Source organism: Gavialis gangeticus, unplaced genomic scaffold, assembly GCF_001723915.1.
Source record: "Gavialis gangeticus isolate Ggan-Ray unplaced genomic scaffold, GavGan_comp1, whole genome shotgun sequence".
In the NCBI taxonomy this organism is placed as follows: domain Eukaryota; kingdom Metazoa; phylum Chordata; order Crocodylia; family Gavialidae; genus Gavialis; species Gavialis gangeticus.
In genome coordinates, this window is record NW_017729008.1 from 31,065,776 (window position 1) to 31,091,291 (window position 25,516).

General features: G+C 47.6%; 1 protein-coding gene across 4 annotated transcripts in view; it reads left to right on the top strand.

The window, feature by feature from the left end:
- The window catches only part of FRMD4A (FERM domain containing 4A), a 379,383-nt gene that overhangs the window by 320,772 nt on the left and 33,095 nt on the right, over positions 1–25,516 (top strand). For all 4 annotated transcript variants that reach the window (XM_019509538.1, XM_019509536.1, XM_019509535.1 and 1 more), the window contains exons 12-14: positions 10,688–10,764; positions 15,865–16,003; positions 20,314–20,455. In XM_019509538.1, coding sequence (XP_019365083.1) covers positions 10,688–10,764; positions 15,865–16,003; positions 20,314–20,455 — 358 coding nt within the window. The remainder of the gene's footprint in view (positions 1–10,687; positions 10,765–15,864; positions 16,004–20,313; positions 20,456–25,516) is intronic.

Below are 25,516 nucleotides of genomic sequence, written 5' to 3' on the forward strand. Positions count from 1 at the left end.
AAGCCTTTAGTCCACACCAAATTGTATGAGGGACCCTGCAAGCCACTTATCAAAGGTCATTTAGTAGCAGCTGCAGTGCCAAAACTGCCCTTACTGAGGTCATTTATACAAGACCATGATACATGAGAAACAAGTAAGCCAGGGCAGAATGACTCCTGGCCCAACCAGGGCTTGAAATCTCATGAGACTGGGTTTTTGTCTTGAGAGATTCAGGACTTCCAGCATCTGGGTCAGTCAGAAATCCCTCAAGAATAGTTATTCAGGAGCAAAGCTATCTTTTCTGACCCTGTGGCAGAGTCCCAGTCAGAGTTAGTTCCACATACGCATTTGCCATTTGTCACGAGCAGGCCAAAATTAGTTGACACTTGTTAATAGATTACCATCCACCACTCTTACCTCAGGTTTGCTCTAAGCTGTCCTGCACTAGGATTGCTCTTAACCAGGTAAAGTGCATTAATCCATAGCTAGACTAAGGAAGAGGGAATGAATATGGGAGTGCCAGACACAAAATGACCGTGGTATAGGCAAACGCACAGCCAAACTTTCTGAACACAAGGCACTCCTGAAGTTACTCTCAACCTGGGGTCATGATTCTCAACCAGGTCCTTTTCAAGATACCTGTGAGTGCTGTGCAATATTTGCCCAGGTAGGTGTGCAAACATCATTCACAAGATAGACACAGAGATTTCAAATAGGAAGCCATCAGTGTTAAAAGCATTCTGGCCTGTTGTGGTCTTTCTGAGTTCTTTGCAACAGAAGAATCATGCTAGTATTTTTCAGTAGTCGAAAAATGAGTGAAAATTAAGAGCTACTATTTTTGGAGGGATGCCTTGAGTCTGTCTGAAAAGGCTGAGAATTGGGATTATGCTGGGACATCAAGAGAGCCATTTTTTTCTGGCAGTGAGGGGTCTGGCATTGCTGCTGGCTCTGCTGTGCACCTGTTCTCTTGATGAAAGTCTCCGGGGGATTCACTCCCCAAGACTCTTCATGCAACTTTCTGCAGAAATATTCATTCACATGGAGTAGAGCAGTACTGTTCTGTGACCTCCTGTCCCAGTGAAGAGCTTAAGACCAAGGCTTATATTAAGTCCGTGTGTCATCCCGTTGGTGGAGAGGACCATATTCACATGCTTGATCCAAGGCTGAATGGGTAAACACAGCAGCCAACTGGTGCATAGTAGTAACCTCAAGCAAAGCATGGTGAAACAAATTGGGCATTTGTGAGCTGGAGCTGGCATAAAGATTACAACCTGCACTAGTACTCACAAAGCTGGGCAGACAATTTGTGATCCTCTCCTCTGCCCACATACAGCTCACATTTCACCAGGCCCTGAGAGTGAGAAGTGCTGAGCATCCCGTACTCTAGATAAAGCCAGTGGGAGCTTCAAGGATTCATCAGCTCTAAAATGAGGCCCCTAAAGTATAACTATGTTGGTCTGTTTCTTTTTTATTTCAATAGGAGAGGATGAGAATTCAAAGGAGATATAACTTGCTTCAGTTTTAAGAGATTAAGAATAGGTGAGTTAGAGATATAAGGATTAGAGAAAAGAATGACCTCTCTCTCCAGGCATGCCCATCACTGTCACATCAAGACATTATATATTGATATTTGGCAAGACACTCTATATTGATATCTTAGCAACACTTCAAATCCATGGTTAGTGATCAGATCCCCGTTGTGCTATGCACCGCCAGTACCTACTCCAGAGAGCTCACTACACCTGTGCCACACTGGCTGAAAATGCTGGGCTTCATTACATGTAAAAATAATGTTTTGACAGAATAACTGCTCTTTTCTCTGTGATCTGATGCTTTTACTCTGAGCCAGTAAAACCCTTTAAAATGTAATAAGGAATTGTCTCTGCACAATAGGAGTGAGCATACGGTGCTGGTTATATAAATTCAAACACAACTTTTATTTGATCAGGCCAAAAATGTTGTTGAGATAATGTGGTCTCTTGAAAAATGCAGAAAGCAAAAAGGATCACAAGTTGGACAAAGCTATGTTTGTCTGCTTGGCAAAAGAAAAGACCCGGAGCCTGAAGGTCAAAAGCAGAGAGATATTAAGCAAGGATTACTGACAGACAGCTTAAAGGTCCAGTTAACAACGGGTCTCTTACATTTCAGGGATAAAGGGGAAAGGCCTCTGAGCAATTACTCAGTGAAGTATTTTCTTCTTCTAAATTATGTCACACAGGAAATAGTATATTAAAAAAATATTCTGGTAAAAGCCAATCCTGGTAAAGCTAACAGAGAAGGAGTTTGGATCCAAATTCTTCCCGGTTTACTCTCACTCATAGCTTGAAAAAGACTATTTGTGTGAGTGATGCAACTCAAGCCAGAATACAGATTTCCCTCGCTTTATGCAGTACATGCATCCCTGGAAAACTGCGCATAAATCGAATTCACATAAAGGGAACCCAGTTTATAAGGTAACAAACAGGGATACGTTCCCACGGCGGTGAGGTAAGGAGGGAGTGAGGCTGGGGCTAGGGAAGGGGTGGGAGGAGGGGCACGGCGCCGCCCCGCGGCTGCAGGCAGGGTGAGAGGAGCCCCAGCCCCATGGCCCTTTCCCCTCCCCCCACAGACTTAACTGCTTGAGGGAGGGGGAAGCGCATCTATGTTGATCACATAAGAGTGAATTTACCTTGCATATAACAAATTTTGGATATAAAAAGGCTCATGGCATAAAAGCGAATTCGCACATACAGAACCCTCAAAAAGCGAGGGAAACCTGTACATATTCATAGCTTGTCATCTTGGTCCCATTGACTTCATGGGAGCCAAGGTTTTGCTGGTAGATTTTAAAGCCAAAAAGGATAACTTGGTCACTTCTACCCTAGCCCTCTGCATAATTCAAGCCATTGACTTCCCCCAGCAATTCCCGCAGTGGAAGGAATTGGACTTCTGAGGAGTTTTGTGTAAAACTGTACGAAGCTTCCAGCTAAATTGAAGGAGTCACACAAAAGTAACTCCATTGCATCAGTCTGCTGCTCTGTGTCAGGCAGGACTTGTTCTCCAGCCGGTGAAGAACTGAGTGGTTTTAATCAAGATGTTACAAATGTTTCACAAATCAGTTTTAAATTCCTTGTGAATCAGAGAAATCTCCCAGAGCATCTGAGCTGCTGTTGGATCCCTTTCATTTGGCAGTAAAGATATACAACAGTCCATGCGTTTGAAGGAAATAATGGTCTCCTCCGGTATTAGAATTTCAGCCACCAGAGAAGTTAGAAAAAGGAGTTTGCTAACAGTGAAAAGTGTCATATGTCTCTTTACTGAGTACAGTGGTCATGCTATCCAGAATCCATAGTGTCTTGGCATCTAAATCATATTATTAATAGCTACGGTAGCAAAATAATGAATGCTGTGCATCGTGGTCCATCAGAAAGGATCACAATAAGCTTTGCAACTGTTGAGGCTTGATTCTCTGCAATATTCAGTTTGACCTGGGCGCAACAGGGACAAAGAGTTTTCAGGGAACTCCCTACTGCTCCTTCATTCCCTAGGTTGCACTGGGTACAAGTTAGAGCAGCCTGGGAGGTACTTTAAACTGCACCAGCTGGCTGCATTTCCCAGGGACCATAATCCAGTGAGGGACTGTCAAAATGTACCAACCACCAGTGTTGCCATGTCCTAATACACTCCTCTATTGTGGGAGCTGCAAGGTGTAAAGCACAGGAGACATCTGATGGTTCTTCATCCCTGGAGACACTGGGTGGTGGGAGGATTCCCTAGGGCTAGAGACAGACATTACACATAAACCAGTTTAAGTGATCAGAAACTGATTTAAACCTGTAACAGAACAGATGTTTAGTGTACATAAAACAGTTTGAAAAGGCTGAAACGGGTTTGCATAAATCTGGTTGAATATAGTATCAGACTTAACTGATTTGGGCCAAACCAGTTTATGGAATGTCTGTCCCAAACCCCTTGCTGGTTTAAGATAAACCAGACACCCCCAGCATCCCAGCATGCTCTCAGGGCTGGCCCCTCCCCTCTGCTCCCTGGGCAGAGCTCTTCTGGCACAGACTTACAGACACAGCAGGGTCTGCTAATTTGCCTGTGCCCCCCTCTCCCTCCCCTCACCACTTGCTGCTTAAGCAGAGATCCCTTCCTCCCCTCTCCCACAGCACAGACCATAGCCAGCATGTGGTACGCTAGCTAGTTCTGTATAAGGCTCTGGCAGAGACTGCAGACACAGCAGGGTCTGCTAATTTGCCTGTGCCCCCCTCTCCCTCCCCTCACCACTTGCTGCTTAAGCAGAGATCCCTTCCTCCCCTCTCCCACAGCACAGACCATAGCCAGCATGTGGTACGCTAGCTAGTTCTGTATAAGGCTCTGGCAGAGACTGCAGACACAGCAGGGTCTGCTGGCTTCCCCCTGCCCTAACCCTCCCCCCCCTCACTGGTCAAGCAGGAAATCCCCCTCCTCCCTCCCTCCCATCTCCCACAGCCCCAGACCTCAGCCTCATGGGCCCTAGGCATGTGGTGTGCTAGCTAATGCCAAGAGGTGTCTGTGTGTGTGTCTCTCCAATTTCATATGGACAGGAAGGCAGACAGAACAGAGCTTTTGGAGCTAATCAACAGGTCACCCCAGTTAGCTGTTTAAGATGAGTTTGAAGTAATGGGAGAGTGGCTATTGTTTTGTTAATTAGGTGATAAAGACTCTTATCAGCTCTGGGCTACCTTGCTCGCCTGTCACTTTGCTTCAGACAGTCTGACAAGCAGGGAGGGAGACTGAAAAGCTCCGTATCATCAACAGATGCATGCACTGCACACACGCACCCCTTGCCTGAGAGTGTTAGCAAGGGGCTGGGGGTTGACAACTCTCCCACCCCTTGAGCAGCCAGTGGGGAAAAGCTTGGGATGGTGCAGGCAGACCTCCCTAATAAGAAAGTCCTGCTGGGGCCTGGCCACGCTCCGCTTAGCTCAACTCTGTGCAAGGGGACAGAGCTGCTCTAGCACTCCCTGGCTTCTAGCCTGAGCCACTGCAGTCATGTGCCTGAATTTTCTCAGAGAGAATGTCTGTCCAGTTTCCAACCAGTTCAGCCTAGCCAGGTTAGACTAACCTGCAAAGGTTGAATCAATTCAGGCTCAAGCTTTTTGAACATCCGTCCCTAGCCTAGAAGAGGGTGTGCCAGAAGTTTCCTCTCCTGTTGCTCTCTGTGTGGAGCAAAAAGGGAGAAGAGTGGGGTAAGACATCTAGTCCTTTGGAAGTCAGCCTGACTGCATATTATGAAGGAGATACAGGGTACTATTAGTTGCAGGTTACAGATGAGGAAGCAAGCACAAAGCAATGAAGGTCCAGATGACTGCGTGTGTACCAGTACGTTCTTAGTAACTAAATGTGTGCACACGCAGTGGCCCCCTGTCCTTCTAGCACCATGTGGAGTGTCATAACAAATAGCGTGCCCACTGCAAGCGAATACATGCACTCAGTTATGCCATGTGTGCAGAACACCCTAAAAACTTGGCTCTTTATGTTTAGCTCAAAAATCACGGAGGAAATCTGTGGCAGGGCCTGAAATAAAACCCAGCTGGCTCTCATGGTTTATACACAAAACCAGCCCTGCTTCCACATCATGAGCTCCTGGCATTCTTTGCATGCTGTAACCTTGCACTTCTGACTTATTCAAAACTCCACCCTTTGGTCCAGGACTCTATACCCCACACTGTACAACCCTCCGTCCACCTCCTCACCCTCCACTCGGCTCCTTCTCCCACCTGCCAACCTTGCAGGTGAGCATATAGCATTTCTGGCACCAGCGTCTCTCCACCATAACCATCACACCCGCCTCGGTGACTGGATGGGCTTATGAGGCGCTGACCACTTCTAAGCTTCACCGGCTGCCTGATGTGAAATCGGCTGGTTCTTAAACGTTAGCCTGGTTCCCGGTGATCTTGCAAATTCGGTCTGATGGCATGATTGCTGATTTTCATGGCAGGATGAGCCAAAGCCCCCAGGGTATACGTCAGGGGTGTCTGGGATGTATATATTATTTTTCTTTTTATTCACTGCTTTTTCCTTCTTTTACTGTAAACCACAAAAATGTGCAGCTGTGCTGAACAGCCAGTCTTGAAGTACCCATTAGAAGCCTAAATGATCTCATTACATCCTGTCCAGCATGGCTGTCACAAAAAATTGTTCCCAGCTGAAGGCTGTTTGATGCTACATTGTGCAAAAGGGGTTAGCGCCATCAGAGTAGATCCCCACAGACAAGCATCCACATCACAGAAACCTCCCATCGCTACCACAACTACCACTAATTGGCACCTTCAGAAGCAATCTCAAGGAGGCCAATGAACTCTTGAAACTGAACTCTTTCCTCATGCTTAAAACAGGCCCCCTCTTGGGCCATATTGATGGGGTGGTCTGGACGATGCCAGCACTGCATGGACAGTGGCTTCAACCCTAGAGATCAGTCAATCCATTTAAAAAAATTAAGGACAGATTCAACATCCTGTGGACCAAACCCCAAACTGGAACGTATAGATGAACCAAATCGAATCACAGTATATCGTAATCCAATCAGGGAAATACATTACTGAAATCAATGCATCAGCTCATACTTGGTGAAAAAATAGGCCAGCTATCATTGAATTTCTACATGGCTAATTAAACACATGGCAGTTTCTTTTCTTCCTTTGTGAAGACTTTATGCAAGACCCCATTGAAGGGTCTTGCTGGGCATCTGTCACTGAATTAACGACATCGATTTGAAACTGTACACAACCTGATAAGTTAGAGAACCAGTGAAGGGAACAGAGAGGTTATACTAGGAGGTCTGATTGAAGGGAGAAATTAGCCATTGCAGGCTATATGATCAGGTAGCAGGAAAGCGGATACTTTTTCCTGGGGGTTAATATATTATGTATTGAATTCCTTGTGGGAAGGGCAAGACCTGTCAGATCAGCCCTGGGCAGCATAAGTGGGCAGCTGCATCTTAAGAATGCAAAGGAAAATGAGGCCGTTAGCCAAAGGAAATCATGTTGATAAGTTCAGGAGACGACTGATTTGAACAAGACCCTGAAAAATCAGACTGTGATGTTGCTATCATCCCCTTCCTCCACCAATTCTAGACAGGCAGGCCATAGCAAATAGACCAGAGAGAAAAAAGTGCAGAGTGAGCTGTTTTCAAATGAATTATAGTGAGAGGTATGAGGCCTTGAGCCCAGAGGGAATAGGTCGCAGGGTTCAGTCCTGCACTGTTCGAGGCAGGCAAAGTGGGTGATGAAGACCATCTCCATCCTGGCTGTGCTGCTCTTATAGCTGTATAGAAGAGTTGCTGCCAGACTCTCAGGCGAGGGTGTGAGGCTCCATTTGCACCATGGAAGGGGTCTGTAGTTTAGCTGAAATAAGCAACCTGGAGAAACATCCTAAAGATGGATATTTTAAGAGCATGGGCTGGTAGGCACTTCCATGTCCCCCAGAACTGTACTGTGTGTGGGCCTTGCAGACATTCACAAACATAGCTGCCATGCTGTCTGGGGAAAGATTGCTACTGGCCCCATCTTATAGACGGGCAACTTGAAACTCAGAGAGAGAGGTCTTCAAAGATCTCCTGTTCCTGGTCAGCTTCTGCTGACTGTCAGAGGTGGTTAGGCACCTAATTGCTATTTGTGTCTTTGGAAGCCACCTTCTTAGGAGAATTCACACAAAAAGTCTGTGGCAGAGGTTACACTTGAACTCAGCTCCGCTAAACCCTGGCAGACTCTTTTAATCCCAAATCTACCTTTCTTCTGTGTACGAGGGTGTGAATATCTCTGTGCCCCCGCATCTTTTGTAGATCCTTGTAACGATGAAAATGTGGCTAGTTTCTCTCCAGATATTCTGAGCAACAGTTTAATTTTTCCACAGGGAAATAAGCCTTGACCAAAGCATGGTAAAATCTAGGCTACTATTTCTTTTGCCTGCCTCGGTTGCTCCACGTGGAGAGCTGCAGAGCACAGTGTAGCTAAACCGCCTGTGTTGTGCTGCAAGTGGGACAGTCTGCTCTACTGCAGCTATTCCAGGCATCTGGAGTTGTATCTGGACAGGGTGATTGTAAGCCAGGTCACCAGGGATGGGTGTTGTGTTCTCTGTCCTCCCCCTTCTTCCCTACGCCCACCACACTGAGGGAAAAATAAATCTCTTGCTTGAAAACTTTCCCAACACGCACATCTGGCCTGTTTTGCATTCCAGGGCTGCTGCTGTGCTGCGAAGCAAGAACACTTGGGTGTGCTCTGTAGATAGCTTTGTCCTTCAGGCTGCTTCTTCTGAGAACACACCTATTTGATTTAATGCAGTCACCGCTCGCCGGTCCATCCATATTTACAGGGGCTTATCTCACAAACCGCTTCTTCCTTAGAAAAGGAGAGGAACTCAGCTGAAGCTGCTTCTGTTAGACAGGGGAGAGTCTGGTGATTCTGGTGGGAAGCAGAGATATGATGGTTACGGGGTGGGGCGATGTGGGTGACTGCCCAGGGCACTGTGGTCGGGGAGGGGTGCCACACACATGCATGCACACACGGGTGAGCAGCCGCACTCACTCCCCACCCAGCCCCAGGCAGGAGGAGCAGTGCCACCCCAGCCTGCCCCCCGCTCCCTCCCCACCTGCAGCAGATAATCATGAAGGAGCTTATTTGGGCAGTGCCCGCCTGTCTGGCCCACCATGCTACTCTGCCTCCCCGCCGGACTGCGCCCTGCACCCCTGCCCATCACCCTGTGCCTGCAGCAGTGCCACTGACTTGCAGGGGGGGAGAGGGGGCCAAGATACAAGTTTGCCCTGAGGCCGGCTCTGGTTACGGGGCTTGGCCGCCTTGTAGTTTGGCAGTCATAACTCATAAGACAATGACAGAAGCTCAAGTAATCCCAACTCCTCTTGAGTGCTGCCTTTCCTCAAATAGGACAGTGTGTTACTCATCAGCTGGCCAAGTAGCTTAAAAGTCAGGACTCTTGGGTTCAGGGCTTGGCCCATCCACTGACTCATTGTGTGAATTGGGGCAAGTCAGTTGATCTTTATATAAAAGCAGTTCTTTACAGTAATGCATACCAGATGCTGTGGGACTGCCAGGGTGTTTGCAGCTGTCGCATAGTTCATTCTGCTTGTAAATTGTACCCTTAACCTCCGTCACATCTATTTGCTTGTAAGCGCTTTCATCAGGGACTCTTGTCTTATTCGGTTCGGCTTAGCGGCCAGAGCACCGGCGTGGGAGTCAGGAGACTGGCGTTCTGCTCTAACCTGGTTACTGACCTGCTGGGTGACCCTAACCAAGCCTCTTCCCTTTCTGTGCCTCAGTTTCCCCGATTAAATTAGGACCATAATAGTGACTTCCTTTGTGACATGCTTTGAGAGCTATTGATGGGCGAGAACTAGGTATTTATTCTGTGTTCATTCAGGGCCTAGCCCAGCAGAACTTACTCGTGTTTAGCGCCCAGGCACTGCCATGGTAAATATAATATATTGTGAGCTGTGGTTATTGTTCGAGCCCTAAGGGAATGACATATGAAAGCTCATAAGAATGTATGCGATTTCAGTGGAGCGATGCTAATTTACTTGAGCCGGGAATCTGGCCCGCAGTGTTATTACCTTGGCTCCTTTAAGTTTTGTCAGTGTGAAAGCATGCCAGTCTGAGGAAAAACCTCAGCCACGCAAGCGTGAGGGTCTCAAATGTGTGCCAAATGCTCAATCTTTCCGGATAAAAAGAAACGAATCCTGATTTTTCTTTTGGTGGCTTTGTGGGTTGGCACGTTTATATCTTGTTTAATCTTTTTTTTTTTTTTTAAGAGTTAGGAATGCCAAAGAGCGAATGTAGCTGTCTTCATAAAGAGCCTTTTCCTACCTTGATGTTAGGCTTTTTGCACAGCAGAATAAGCTCTCCCTGCTCCAGACTTGATTAACCAGACAAACTGCCTTCACTCCTGACAGCCTGGTTTTTTTAAGCAATCAATCCATAGGTTAAAGCGGAGAAATCCTAAAGGGAAAAGGGTCAAATACAAGCTCCCTGCAGCCAGTCCCGCTCCACGTTCCTCTCCTGCCTGGGATGTGGATAAGCCTTGGCTGCATCTGAAAGAAAACTCTTTGCTTCGCTTTGTCTGCAGTCCCACAAGGAGCAGGCAGCCTACATTATTACTATCTCATGTTGCCTGCCCTGATCGAGGGTCACAGCAGCCTCCGCCCTCCACGGGGACTTCAAGCACTAAGAGCTAGGCAGGGGCTCGTACACATTAGTGGGCAGGAAGTGGAGTCCCTATGGGAGACAGGGGAATTTGAACGCCTTCCCATTTCAGCACTCCAAGAGGAGGAAGCTCAGTTCAGCACTACTCGCAGATGGCTACTGCTCACTTCTGAAGGCGGTTTTACCCCCCTCCCTCCCTCCCTTCCTCCCCTGCTTGGGGACTTGGAGGGAAAAATCTGCAAAGCCAGGAGCAGTAGGAGAAAAATGAACAAAGGGGAACCACTCTGAAAGGACCTGTTTTGTTTCTTATAAGAGGAGTTAAAAAAAAAAAAAAAAGGCTGGAGGGAAATCCACACCCACAGCCCTGTGCGCTTGGCTAGATTTCTTATTCGTGCCTGAGTCTACTAGCAAGAGGTAGCAGAAGAACAAACGCAGGATCTGCTTGCTCGCTAAGGAAGCTACAGGATTTAACAGAGCGTCAAACCCGCTGCCATGAACTCGGCATTTTAACCCAGCTCTGTTTCCCTCAGATCTTCCAATGGAGGCAGCTGGAGAACCTGTACTTCAGAGAGAAGAAGTTTTCTGTGGAAGTTCATGACCCACGCAGGTAAGCCGGCCACATGCCGATGGATAATGCAGGCTGCCTGATCTGGGCTGCCTCGCGCAGCGAGTGTAATTCAGATGAATGCCTGCTCCCGGGGGTCAGGAGAGGCAGGGTGGAGTGAGATTCCTCTTGCTGATGATTGTAATGGGCAGCAAATATTTTGGTAGGATCTTGAATGAATTGAAGGATATCTGAGCCTTGACTAGACTGCTGTGCATGGTGCTTTTTGTGCCACTAAGTATGGCAGCGTGTGCAATTTCTATGGCTGTTTTCAGCATGTGCTTCATATTTAGGTCAGCATTATTCTCCCTCCCTCCCCTCTCCCCCTACCCATTTTCTATGACTTTTTTTTTTCCTCTTCCCTTTATAACCCACCACCCAGCTAACACTCTCTGGAAAATTGCTTTCAAACATTGCAGATTCCTTTTGTGCCTTTAGGCATAGAGACAGATAGTTAACTCTTAGTCTGAAGTCAGGCAGAAGGCAGGGCAAGGTTGTACCTTATATAGACTAATGCTGTAACAGAGAGCAGTCACAAACTTCTGCATTTCTGAACTGGCAAGTCTCTAAGGTTGCACCCTGCCCTACTCTCTGCCTTTTATTCCCTTTGGGCAACCTTATTGGCAGCATCCACACTAACAGGAGACTCTTTATAGTCCTAGAGATCCTTAGGGTACTTTAGAGACCATCTAGTCTCTGGAGTTTTACTTGGGTAAATCTGGAGTAATTTCAACAAAGGTAATGGTGTTACTGCAGTTATGCCAGCGTAAGTGAGAGCTGGAGCTAACCGCACTATTTCTTGACAAGATACCAGTAGGGGTTTCTTTGTTTCTTACTCTAGGAAGCTGATTTGGGAGACAGTAAGTTAAAATTACTGTAACACTCAGTCACTTTGAACTAAATTTTGTCATCTATTACCCATGTTGATCCTGATCCAAAGTCCTTTGAGATCAGTGGAAAGGCACTAATTGTGTTATACATTGCTGCACAAGTATCTCCCATTAAATTCAGCATGTTACTGGTCCAGGCAGGTTGCACCCAGCCTGAGCAACATTGGGAGAAGAAAACAAGCCTTCTTTTTTCCCTGCAGAGGTTTATCTGCCACAGTGTGTTCTCGCTGATGATTACCCTGCAATCCTGTTTCATGTTGCAACAAAGATCGCTGTGTTGTGCTGCACCCACCTATGTACTAATGTGTGTGCATCTGCTAGTACTCGTCTGCATACAGCTTTTGTACCCGTTTCCTACACCAGTGCAGCCCCTTGGGTGGATACAGTCAGGCCAACATAAAGCAATTTAAATTGGTACAAATTTCTTTCTCTAAATATAGTTAAAGCTGTACCAGATCTATGTATGTGCCAGCCCCTGCTGTGCCACACCTCCAACTGCCCACTCCAGCTCAGCAAAGTCATTAAGCACACGCTTTATTTTAAGCACATGAGCAAGGGCAGTATGTGCTGCTCCTCCCCTGCTCCCTCTTAGTCAGCAATCAGTGCTTTAGCAGCACACGCAGCAAAGGGGAACGAACACATTAGGCATGAAGGTGGAACGTGTCATTTAAGTGGAGCTGAAAGAACTACCTAAGAAGACAGGCAAGGTGCTATGAGAGGTCAAGGTGTTATTAAACGTGCATGTAGAAAATTACGGCCGCCCTTTATACCTGTGCCGAGCAGAACCCTTCTTATCTGAAACCACTTGTAATCAAAATTTAGGCGGCATGAATTACTGATGTGAGAGGACTCCGTGTTCTCAACCCTGCCACCCCATTTGTCTGAATAAATGCCAAGTTCCCTGCAGACAAAGCATTTGACTCTAGGAATGATTTTTATTTTCCTTCCTTGCTGCGCAGATTAGAGCTTTGTTGACTATAATAACCAGACAGTCAGCATTTGGTTCTAGCACCCTGAATCAGGCGGCCACTCCTAGTGTAAAACAATAACCCGCATTGCAATGTCAAGTGGGAGACCTGGATGTGGGAACATACTTCAGATTCTAGTCTCCTGGCCAAGGGGGTTGGACTGAAGTCTGCGGGGCGGGGAAGGAAGCCAGCCGTACGCTCTCGGCATTCCTTCGGAGGAAACGTGCACCAGAGTCTGAATCAGCTCACCCGCTCGCAGGCAGCAGGCTAAGGCAGAGAGCACGTGGCTTAGTGGTTAAAGTACGGAAGGGAGGACAGGGGGTCAGCCAGCCTGGACTCTGGCCCTACCTTGGCCCTGGGCTTTGTATCATGAGCAGGTCTTTTACTTCTTTGTATGATAATACCTTCTGGAGCGGACTTTGAAACGAGTGCTCATAGTGGGTTCCCACACTGGAGGAAAGTTCCCAAGAATTCAAAGCAAGTGCTGACATTTGCATTGCACAGAACTGCTCTCCTGCTTTAGCACACAATGATGTGGCTCCTTGAATGGGACCTGATTCACCAGGCTGGTCTGGCTGTTTGGAACTGGCCTAACTTGCAGCATTTGGGCCAAAGCGCTTTGGTGTAAAGCTGCTAACACTAGAGAAGGGGTCCTTAGCTCTATAGACTGTTACACCCAAGGAGGCACAGTGGCCCAATAGGTAAAGCATCCCCCTCTAGAGCTGGGGATTGTGGGTTCAAGTCACACCTGGGTCAATCAGCTGCTTTATCAGGGGCTGGGCCTGATGATCTTCATGTAGTCCCTTCTAGTCCTAAGTTTCTGTATGATCAGAGGCCTGAGGAACAAGCCATATGAAGAACAGCTGGCAGATATGGGACTGTTCAGCTTGGAGAAGAGAAAAGCTTGGCAGGATTTGGTGGTGGCTTATAAATATATCAGGAGCTTGGCCAACAACAATTATTCACCAAAGTGCCCCAGGAGCAATGGTCACTCCAGGAGTAACTTCAGCAATGCTGGGTAGAGCAGGAGAATAACCCCCCTTAGCTTTGGGGTTGGACGTAATGATCTGTTGAGGTCCCTTCCAATCTATGAGTTATAGACAAGTTTTGTGGGGGTGGATGGCACTGTTGGGAACTCATATCCATCCCAATTTCATAGCAAAGCAGGGATGAGCGATAATCTGATGGAGAAACTGGGTGCACCTACATAGACTATAGGGCTGGAAGGGACTGCATGAAGATCATCAGGTCCAGCCCCCTGCACCAAGCAAGAAAGATGGGGGTCAGATGACCCCAGCAAGGTGACCATCCAGTCTCCTCTTGAAGATGTCCAGGGTAGGTGATTGCACCACCTACCTGGGCACGGAAAGAGGCTTCAGTTCTGTGCCTCCCAGTATGGACAGGCTGGGGGCAGCTGATTAAAGGATAAGACTGAACCGTGACACTGACTGTCTTGGCCTTTCATCTGGCTCTGTCATCACGTTTTCTCTCTTGCTCATTTGGCTTCTACTTCCCCACTCATTACCTTCCAGTAACTATTAACAATGGCCATGGCCCTATTGATCCATGCTCTAATCTGGAAAACTTTTAATCCTGTTTTGGTCAGGACCTCCAGTTCGGTTCCATAACAAAAATGTACAGTAGAAAAGGTCACAGACTAACAGTTGCTGCACGGCTTTCGTGAGCCAAGGCTGGGCTGGCAGCTTCAGGTCTAGATCAGCAGGGTAACGCTTTCTTTCTTTGTCTCTGTAACCGCTCTTGGCTTATTCCTAATTTTCCACAGCGATTTGCCTTTTTTCACACCAAGTTCTTCAGCTTCCAACCACCCCCAAAGGGAAGAGATCAGGGGGCTTTTGTATACCCACAGGTACAGGCTTGAAAGGCAAGCAGAGAAAAAACCAGTTCAAGCTGTAGGTAAAGGATACTGGAAAGGTGGGAGTTCAAACAGACCAGTGGACGAACCGGTCTTCAGAATGGAAGCTGGTCGCCTCTGGGCACTGGGGAAGGCAACTCTTGCTCACCCTTGGGTATGGTGCTGCTGTACTCCCTAGCAATCCCTGTCAAGGGAATGCTTTATGATCCCCGTGTGAAAGGCCGGGTCAGTTTGTATCGTGTTTCTGCATGATCTGTGTTCTCACACTCCCAGGCAGTATCTAGCTAGGAAAATCTTTATGTGACAAGATGAGTTGTTTTTTAGTCTTTCTCTACAGCATAAGGTATCGTGCTGGTCTTTACAGAGCAGTGACTCAATGCAATGTGATCCAGCTTTATATCCAGGCAAAGGGACAGTGAAGATGGGCTAGTAACAATGCTGCAAGATCCTTTCCAATACTTATACGGCAACAACATGTAGGGGCCACTTGTTCTCAAGAAAGTAGCGGCAGACTTAGAATCAAAGGAGACATAGCCAGACGACGGGTCTGTACTGTGGCGAAAGTGCAGACAGTACTAATAGCTGAGGACACTGCAGTCCCAAAGCAGTAAAAAAGGCTCATTTTTCCTGTTTGTTAATAGATAATAGTATTTAGCATCCCTACAGCCCTTTGCAGCTCCAGAGCCTGGGGTAGTCATTTGCTGACCCTCACAACTCCTCTGTGAGACAGGTAGAGAAATGTTGCCATATGCATTTGACAGATGCGGGGAAACTGAGGCACAGAAAGAATGAGGCCTATGTTTCCTAAAGCCGTCATTTATTTTGGGTTCCTTGGATCTTGGTTGCCCAACTCATGTCACCTGGGCCTGATATTCGGCCACTGGGAGCTGTGGGAATTCAATACTTCTGAAAACTTAGGATCACAGGAAAGTAGGGCTGAAAGGGACCTCACAAGGTCATCTAGTCACTTAGGTGAAGGTGTTTCATGTTGGGCACCTAAAAGTTGAGGCCTGTGACATTCATGTATGGTTTAAAAAGCATTGTCCTAAGTGACTTCTCAGGGACCTACAATATATCAGTATCCAAGCTAGGAAGAGGGTCCAGAAGTCCCGACTCCATTCAGACCCCTGTCCAGCAGAGCCTGCTGCTCCTGCAGGACAGCTCCGGTCAGGTGCCCAGGTTTCAAGTGTATGGGTTATTTAAAACAAAGGCTCAATTAATTTAGCTGCTGAGCAATAAAGGGAGCGACTTTATCCACTTGGTTCTTGGTTTTATTCTGCCATGGACGGTGCTGTTTATACAGAGAGAAGTTAAAACAACCAGTCAGAAGAAACGGCAGCATAACCATGGCTTCTGCTTTCCTCTTCTCTAGGGCATCTGTGACCAGGAGGACATTTGGGCACAGTGGCATTGCTGTGCATACATGGTACGCCTGCCCCGCACTCATCAAGTCCATTTGGGCTATGGCCATTAGCCAGCATCAGTTCTACCTGGACAGGAAGCAGAGTAAGGTAAGAATCGCGTTAGAAGGAGAGCGTGTCCTCCACGGCTCCCACTCCCGCATCGCTCCCTCGTCCAAAGGGTGGCTCTGGGACTGCCTTCACTCTTATGCTTCTAACACATTGCCTTAAGAGCTTAAGCGCTGTCATACTGGATCAGACCAAATGTCCATCCAGTTCATATCCTGTCTCTGGCAGTGGCAATGGTGGTTGCTTTAGAAAAGAGTGTAAGACAAAGGGCATGTATAGGGTGACCCATCCCTGATCCGGCCCTCCCAGTCACAAGCAGTTACAGGCACAAGGGATGGCTTCAGCCTGTGGCTGCAATCTTGATGGACCTTCATACATTTGTCTGACCCCTTTTTGCACCTGGTTATGTTTGTGGCCTCCACAGCATCCTGAGCTGAGGAGTTCTACAAGTTATAAAGGTGTGTTGACTTTTGGGAGTTCAAGGGGCTTTGGTTTCCTCAAATGCCTATTGGGTGAGGACTGGGGGCTGGGAAAAATCTGGCTAAGTTATGACCAAGATACAATGGCTAAAGTTTGCAAGTGAACACAGTCTGTTCCAGCACATGTCCTAGCTCAGGTCATCATAAAGTCAGGACAGTTTCCTACAAATGTGTTTGCAGTAGTTTTACATTCTGGCCCCCAGCTCTGAGCTGACAGACACTTCCCTGCCAACTTAATGAGTTTTACAAGCCTGTTTTCCTGGGGGACCTGTTAGGGGTTAATTGTTTTCCAATCGTCTCTCACTGTTTGAAAGACTGCACAGACACTGGGAAGCTAAGCGCCCTTACAGAGAGCTGGCTGTATCTGCCTGTACTCAAAGGAAGCCACCTCAAAAATAGCGTCAGTGCTACGTATAGTCCACACAGTAGCTGGGAGATAAGTTTCATAGAAAAGAGCTATTTTTTTTTTTTAGGTAACAGTACCCATTTAAATATGAGTATCACTGGCATAATGAAATGTGAGTGATGCAAATCTTGGCTAGTGGGGGGTTCTTCCTCCTTCCCATCTCATCCTCCATGTGCTGAGCTCCTACTTCCAGTGAGATTCCAGGTATCCGCTATCTTCTTATCTGCCATCTGTTTCCCCCACTTCCAGCATTGGCTGAAGCCAGGACACTCTAAGCACTTTCCATCTCCCTAGGACCAGCTTCGAATAAGGCCAGACCTGTTCGCAATCTGGGGCACTAGAGCCTGCAAGGTATCAAGTTGTTTAGTCCACAAACTGACACCCAAACAGAAGGATATTCCCCTTTCCTGGGTGAGAGGGTGCCAGGAACTTCCCAGCTTTTGTTGACAGCAGATTGGGTTTCACGTGATGACTGTGTATCTGATGGCCTCTTCACACCTCCCCCCCAGCCATCATGAGTAACTCAGGCTTGTTTGCATCCACATCAAGATGCTTTGTTAGGGTATTCCCAGGCTTCCTGCTAACACTTTGAAGTGGGTGCACACAAATATGTTTTAATTTTTTTTTTCACTTTGAAGAGTGGGGCTTTCATCTGTCATCTCTGTCTTTAACAGCCAAGCTTCATCAAGTTCTTCTGTCCTAGCTTAAGTTTCAGGGATCTGCTGCATTAATCCGGCTGATCACAGCAGTGTTATGCCAACATGGGCTTGTTTTTTAAAGCCAGCAATGAGCGTTCCCAGGTGGAGTTGTGAGAAACTTGGTGGATTCAGTTCTCAGGCGTTTCTGCAAACGCCTTTCTCCTTTCAAGTGGCATGGGTTTGTACCGCTTTACATTTCACTCTGAGATTCACCTTCCCATATGTCTGTGCCCTTTAACATCCAAGAAAAATTTAGGGACTCCCAGGTTTTGTGGCTGGGTTTGCCAAGAAAAAAAACAAAAAAACCCTGAATTGCTCCAATCTGGGCCCATGCTGGTTGCAGTGATTTTGATTAGATGCAGTGGGATATGGCACAACACTAGGATTGAATTCGCCTTTCAGAACAAAACCTGAGACAAACCAAGACCTTCTTTTCTGATTTGGCTGGGATATTTTGCCTGGCTCTGCCTTTACATTTTGCTTGATTTAGTAAAAGCCCAATCTTTATAGATTTAGGCCATTTTTGCACCAAAATTAAACCAGGGCTTTTCTTCCGAATTCTACGTATGACGGACATCGTGGCATGATGAGACCCCAAAACCTTGTAACCCTGTTTTTTCTTTCTCTCTGGTGCTGCATTAAAGTAGAAGATGGACACTTCCAAGACTTCCAGCTCTCTGAACAGTCTCTTCAGAGTGCAAAATCCGTGTCCATTTCCCTTCTCTTTTTCTGTACCAAGCAGATAAATGCAGCAAGGCTGAGCGCCAGCTCCATGCAGTGGTGCCCACGTCGAGTCAGTCAGATGTTTACCCTTGAGAGCTTGCTGGTAGCAGGAATTTCCCATAACATACAGGCCTCAAAGGCTGGGCTCCTTAGCTGTTGGGAGCTTAAATGCGTGAGATTGCCAGAAAATGGGTAGGCAAACTGGGGATGGCCCCAGTGAAACACGTGCAGCACAAAACCCATCATCCCAGGCGAAAACACCAAATCGATCCCTGATGTCGGTCTGTTCCTGGGGTCACTGAGGGCGTTCTGTAAGACGTCCGACCTTACAGGAATGGTGCCAGGGATCCATTTGGCTCTGGGACTTTAAGAACTGCTTTGAAATTAAGCCCAAATGAGTGAGTTTCCCTCCAAACAAATGAGACTTGGCAGATCTGTGCAATGATGGCTGTAAAATACTTCAGAAGGGTGGGGGTATTGAATGCCCTGGGGGAGTGTTATTGGGATATAATCTAGCCTCTCACTACTGTGCTGCCAGTACAAATCCAGCCCAGACCCTGTCACTTGCTGGGCAGTGGCCTACATGGAATGAGCCATGGTGTGAATCCTGCTCCCGACGGACCACTGTCTGAAGCACAAAAAACCATGTACCAGATGGCATCACTGTCAGCAGCAGAGAGACCTAATAAACCATCTCTTTCTGGAAGTGCTTCCTCTAAGTCAGTGTGGAGACTAGGGCTATGCATGGCAAACAGCACCTGAGAATCATTGCCAATGGCAATGACAGTGTTTCTCAATTAGGTGCTGTTTTAAGGGTGCCATGCAATATTTGCACTGTTAGGTATGCAAACACCTGCACATGATTCAAAGGGTAAACCCAGAGATTTCAAATAGAAATCCAGAGTGTCAAAAACATTCTGACCTGTTCTGGTCTGTCTGAGTTCTTTGAAACAGAAAAATTGCCCTAGTATTTTTCAGGGATGTATTTGGTAGCTATGTTGGTCTGAGACAAAAAGGAATGCAAAAATCTAGAACTCTTGGTTCAGAAATGATACCTTTTATTTTAGTTGGTCTAATAAAAGGTATCATTTCTGAATGGAGAGTTCTTGATTTTTGCCTTTCTAGTATTTTTCTGTACTCAAGAAATGAGTGAAAGCCAAGAGCTTGCATTTTCCGAGAGGTGCCTTGAATCGAACTAGGTTGAGAACCAGTCCCATCCACACGCGTGTATTTCTAGCTTGAGTTAAACTTGGAAACGCTGGTCTGGTGCAGGACGAGGGTTGAAACAGAGCTGACCTCTGAAATAGTAATGCAGTGGGGGCAGGGGAAGGAGTGAAGCCGTTGTCTTCAACTTGAGTTAGCACAAACTCATCACCTGCTAATCCAAGCGCTCTGTGCAGCTGGAGTGGCTAAGCCAACTCAAGTGGGGCAACTTGAGTGACAAAACTTGAGCTCATGGTTGCAGTGAAAATCAGGTTCTGCGCAGGCAATCACAGGATCAGTTGCCTAGGCTGTTTTCTGCAGTGAAGCTTTCTACAGGCTGACCAAGTGAAGGTCTCTGTTCTTAGTAGGTACATGATGGGGCAACATCTTCCTACAAGTTATTCCAAAGCTACATATAGAAACTGTAGCTGAACCTTGATGCTCAGTCAGATCCAGGTTCACAGTCAAATGCAGCCCGTGAAATGAATCTTGTGCCCTTTCAGTGCTCAGCCTCTTCAGTAAGGAAGTCAAACTATGCTGGCATTTTTTTTCATGGTTTCTTACTGTATCTCTTAACGTGCAGTTTCTTGGGATATAGGTCCTTTGTTCAAGGGGGAAGAGTCCCTGGCAATGCAGAGAAACTAACCAACAAGAAGGAGCAATGCCAACTTGGCTCCAGATTCTCAATGTTAAAAATGCGGGTATTTGAGGGCCAGCTTGCTTGCAGAAGAAGCTGAGTTGGCTTTGGAGGTCCTGTTTTCTGCTGGACTGAAAGGAGTCTTTGCTTCTGTGATCCGTTCAGAAATATCAGACTGTATAATAGTGTTCTGTGTCCATTTCCAGTCCAAGATCCATGCTGCAAGAAGCCTAAGCGAGATTGCGATTGACCTGACGGAAACTGGAACACTGAAGACCTCAAAACTAGCCAACATGGGGAGCAAAGGCAAAATTATCAGCGGGAGCAGTGGGAGCCTCTTGTCATCAGGTAAGTCCTTTCCAGGAACTGTCAGAGAGGGGAGGAAGGATGTAATGAGGACAGTGTGAAAAAGCTACCAGCTGCTACAGCGACGGGCATCTCAGCAATGAAGCTGACAGCCACAAGATCCTTTCTGTCAGCTCTGCTCTGTGCCTATGCGTGTGATGATTTGTCTTTCATCTCCCCAGCATCGTTATTTAAAAAAAACAACAATCTTACCAGCACCCCATCCTCACAGTTCATTTCCTTTCTCTCCCTGGAGATATCCTCTCCAACCTTCTCAGCTCTCTGCTGTGGCCTGACCTGTCTCCTCTCCCTGCACCTCCAGCACCAGCTCCTACCCACCTTCCTGCTTCTGCCCAGCCTGCTCCCACTCTAAACAGCTGCTTCTGTCCATCTAACCCAGCCACTGGAAGCAGGGAGGAAATAAGCTTGTGTGTGGCTCATTAGAGAAGCTCAGGCTGGAGGATTAAAGATGTCTTTCAGCACTGCAGAGACATAATCTGTAGGTAAATAGTACTGCTGTGCCCTGCCTCTCTGTTACTGGTTGCTGGAAGTCAGGCTCTGTTTTTATCTACAGCCCTGCCCATCTAGTCACTCAACCCCCAAATATGTGAGTTTCCAGGTTCACCTAGAAGCTGCCTGGTGCCCTGCACTTAGCCAGTTTTGGGGGTTTTTTTGTGGAAAATGGTTAGATGCTCTGTGAAAAAGTTCAGCATTTTCTAGGCTTCAGGGGTGAATGTAGCTCCTTTAAATTCTCCAGTAATCAAGAACTACAAAAGAAATGGAAGAGGGATTGCTGTCAAGGAGAGAGAGCAGGCGACTGGAAGTCAAGAGCTTGGGTTCTGGTCCTTGTTCACCCCCTTCCTGCCTGTGTGACCTGGAGAGTCTTTCGCCCTCCCTGTGCCTCAGCTTTGTCATCTGTAAAATGGTGATAAAGGTCTCTTGTAGGAGTGATGTGAGGATGAGTGGTTTGCCAAAGGTTTTGAGCTCCTCAAAGGAAAAAATCACCAGCAGCACAGTTTTATGTTCTGTTGTTTTATGGAAGGCAGGGTACAGGTGTGCCTTACAGACAAACCAAATCACAGATACCTACATTTTCATGACCAACAGCTCCCTTCATTATTTTACAGTTGGAGTGTCTACACATGCATTTACACTGGCTTAAATTTACTGAGCAGTAAATTACTACGCAGTAAACGGGAATAGGCCAGCATCTATACGTGCAGGCCTTAAAGCACATTAACGCTGTGTGTGGACTGACTTGGGACTAAAGTTAGTCCGAAGTCAGTCCACATACACAGTGTTATTGCTCAGTAAGGTGTCTACACATGCATTACTGTGCAATAACTAATTGAGCGTAAATTTGATACCTGCATGGGGCAGGTATCAAATTTATGCTCAAGTCAGCGTAAGCCGCCATATCTACTGCACAGGACGGATGTGCATGTGTAGATGTGTGCCCATACTGTGCAGTAGTTTCAGTTACTGCAAAGTAAATGTGCTTGGGTAGATGCGCCCAGTGTGTTGTTTCTGTGAAGCATGGGGGATGTTACTTTGATCCATCAAACCCACAATAATGGTAATGTTTGACATGGGAGAAAAATCTCGTAATTAGGGGAAAGTGTACCCTTTAATGAGACCCAGGCTGCACAGCTGAATCCATATTCACTCTCGGAATCAGCTAGGCCCGTGTTTCTCAACCTGTGCGCCGCAACCCAAAAGTGGTTGCATGCTGGAGTGCTGCATCCAGTTCTGGGCACCACACTTTAACAAGGACGTGGACAGGCGTGAGAGAGTCCAAAGAAGAGCCACATGTATGATCAGAGTCTTGTACAGCAAGCTTTATGAGGAAAGGTTGTGGGATCTGGGACTCTTCAGCCTGAAGAAAAGAAGGCTGAGAGGGGACTTGGTAACAGCTTACTGCTACACTAGGGGAGCACATCAAGGGCTCGGTGAGCAACTGTTCACCAGGGCAGCTGAGGGAAAAACTAGGAGTAATGGCCACAAACTCCTGGAAGATCGATTCAGGCTCAACATTAGGAAAAACTTCTTCACAGACAGGGTGTCCAGACCGTGGAAAAAGCTCCCTCCAGAGGTAGTGTGATTGCCTACCCTGGATATCTTCAAGAGGAGACTGGACAGTCACCCTGCTGGGGTCACCTGACCCCTAGTTATCTTTCCTGCCTGGTGCAGGGGGCTGGACCCGATGATTTTCTGAGGTCCCTTCCAGCCTTACAGTCTATGTGGATGCACCCAGTTTGTCCATCAGACTATCCCCATCTCCATGGAAAGAATATTGCTCATCCCTTCCGGCCTTACAATCTATGAATCTATAAATATACAAAGCTGTCGTGAGCAAACTTTAAAAATGGATCAACAAACTTTAAACATTGATTCTCCTTTAAAGGAGAAAAAAGTGGGAAACCACCAGTTCTCCCGGGCAGGCTGGCAGAGGTCCAGCCTGGAAGGGGCTGCTTGGGGCCCCCTGCCCTACACCCCCTCCCCGCCCCACGCACTGGAGGCCTGGGGGCAGTGGGTCAGGAGTGAGAGGCACTAGGTCAGGTCTGGCCACTGATGCTTATAAATGGGTCTTGGCGCAAAAAAGATTGAGAACCACTGAGCTAAGCAGTACTGGCCTACAGGGTAGGCATCTGTACCTCCTTTGTGCCTAGCTTCCAACTCCACATGCTTTTGCTTCAGGAGCGTTCAAGAAAGAGTTAAGTTGTGAAAGCGTGGGGAGCTGCGGAGCAGCTTGTTCAGGAACTCCCAGCCTAGCGGTGAACAGAGATGCCTTTCTGCTGCTGACGTCCCTCCGGACCCCGCACACAATCCGCTGTTTGTGCCGTGTGTCGCTCAAGCAGTGGCAGCGTCTGAGGCCTCGCTCCGTTGGTGTCAGGTTGTTGGGGCTCTTTGTTGGCTTTTTCTCCAGCTCTCCCACTCCTGAAAGTTAACAACATGAAGGAGCCCAGGAAATACTTCTCCCGAGATCCCAACCTTGTGGGCAGCAGTCGCGCGTTTGTGAACGCCACGGGCTGGTAATCCTGTGTCTCTGGTACACGCCAGCTCCCCGCACCCTGAGGAACGGAGCGGGCCTGATTCTGCTTTCGAACCAGGGGGACCCTATGAGCTCACCGGAGCTAGACCTTGCTTTTTGAGAAGAAATCCTGTGAAACATCTGGCTGAGAAGTTTCTTTAGATCTCAGTGAGATTATTGCTGTGGCAGCCCCGGCGCTGCCAAAAGCCCCCAAACGTTGCTTAATGCAAATTGGCTTGAGCCAGGAGTGCGGCAGGCCTGGAGGGTCAGCTTCCCTCCTCCCATCTCATTGCTAGGCACATCCATGGGACTCCCTCCAAGCTTTTGCATTTCCTCCTATTGTGCTGAAAAATATGCACACTCATAACAACAGCGTGTTGTCGCCAAGCCATTCAGCATATGTGTCTTGAGAGAGTGGGAGGGAGCGAGGCCGCTGTAACTTTCCAGGCGGTAAATACAGGGAGTTACCCAAAATCCAGAGGGGGAAATTAAAAACCGTTCTGTTTATCACTGCCGCTCTCTCAATATTTTTCCGTCCTCCTTTTCTCCTCAGAGTTTCTTCTTGTCTTTCCTATTCCCATCTCTGCCCCTAGGATGGGTAAACCCAAACCGTGTGGTGCAGAACGCACTCAAAAGTACCAAGTCTCATCTGGTTTTGTGGAGATACCACACGCAACTGGAAACAATTAGTAGCGGTCATTATGGGAGGGTCTGGCAGGCCCAGTGCAGACTGGAGACCGTATACGTATGGTGAGAGATAATGAGCCCACAACCTCCATAGACAGCACAGACAAAGGAGGGGAGCAAGCCTGTAGTATGTAGGGGCAGGAGCTTCAGCCACCATTTGCTGGGACCACCAAAACCCACCATGGCCGGACAATGCCTTCCTCTCCTGATTGGGTACAACTTCAGAAAAACCTATTAAGTCCCTGCATAGGAGGGGTCACAGAGTCATAGACCAGGGCAGGGCTTTGACAGGTCATGCCACAAGTCAGGGAGGGAGCCCAGGTCTCCTCATGCTGTCTCCATTGCCTCGTCCTCTAGACCACACTCTTCTCCTTTCCATGTCTGTGGCATGAAGTGGTAAGCTGGATGCCTGACGTTCCCATTTGCATCTCTCATCCAAATCTTAGCTAGCCTTTTGCCTAGAAAAGGGCCTCAGCCGGCATCCCTGACAGGTCACTGCCCAGAGCTGAATGCTGTGCCCCAAACCCGGCTTTGAAGGGTTCTGTGCTGGATCTGCTCACCCAAACTTTGGGATGGTGGCTGATCTGGGTTTTGATCCCCCCGTGTAGGACTGTTCGGATCTGGAGTTTTATCTGAGTCCTGGAGAGAGCAGGGAGGGCCAGCTCCGATCCCGTATCATTCATCTCCATGAAGATGCAGCCACATAAATGAGATGAAACGAGGTCCCTGACGTTCAAATGCAGGGCTTTGATTCCTGCCTGTCTTGGCTCTAAGAGCCTTGCAGGGCAGCCCAGATCTCCCTGGCCATGAAGTGCCATCCCTGCCTTCAGGCCTGACCCCAGAATCCTGTCTGCCCATAGAAGTCATTTCATCTGACTGAGGAGAGGTCCTAGGACCTGTCTGTAAGAAACAAAATTATGCTTTATCTTTGCACACATAAGTAACTTCCCACCCCAACCTTTCCCTTCACGTGTCCAGCCACGTTTACCTCCCCTCTGCACTTGGTAGCTTTCCTGTCAATAGGCCTGTTTACATATGAAAATGCTTAGAGAGGCTTACAGATGGAGGCATCCATCCCAGGCAGGCAGTCCCCATCCCATCCCCTGAAGACATCCATCATGGCGATCTTCCCCTCACACCACGCTGGGAGTTTATTTAGCTGATAAACAGTGACTTGTCCAGTTTCTGTAAAGGCCAATGAACAAAGTGACTAATGCTGACCAGTCACCCTTGCAGGATATCTGTGCACATCCTACACTGAGCAGCTCCAGATGGACGATGGAAAGGGCTTGAGTGGCAGTCTGGCCATGGCTGGAGAGGATATCCTATCTGTTAGTCACTTTGTT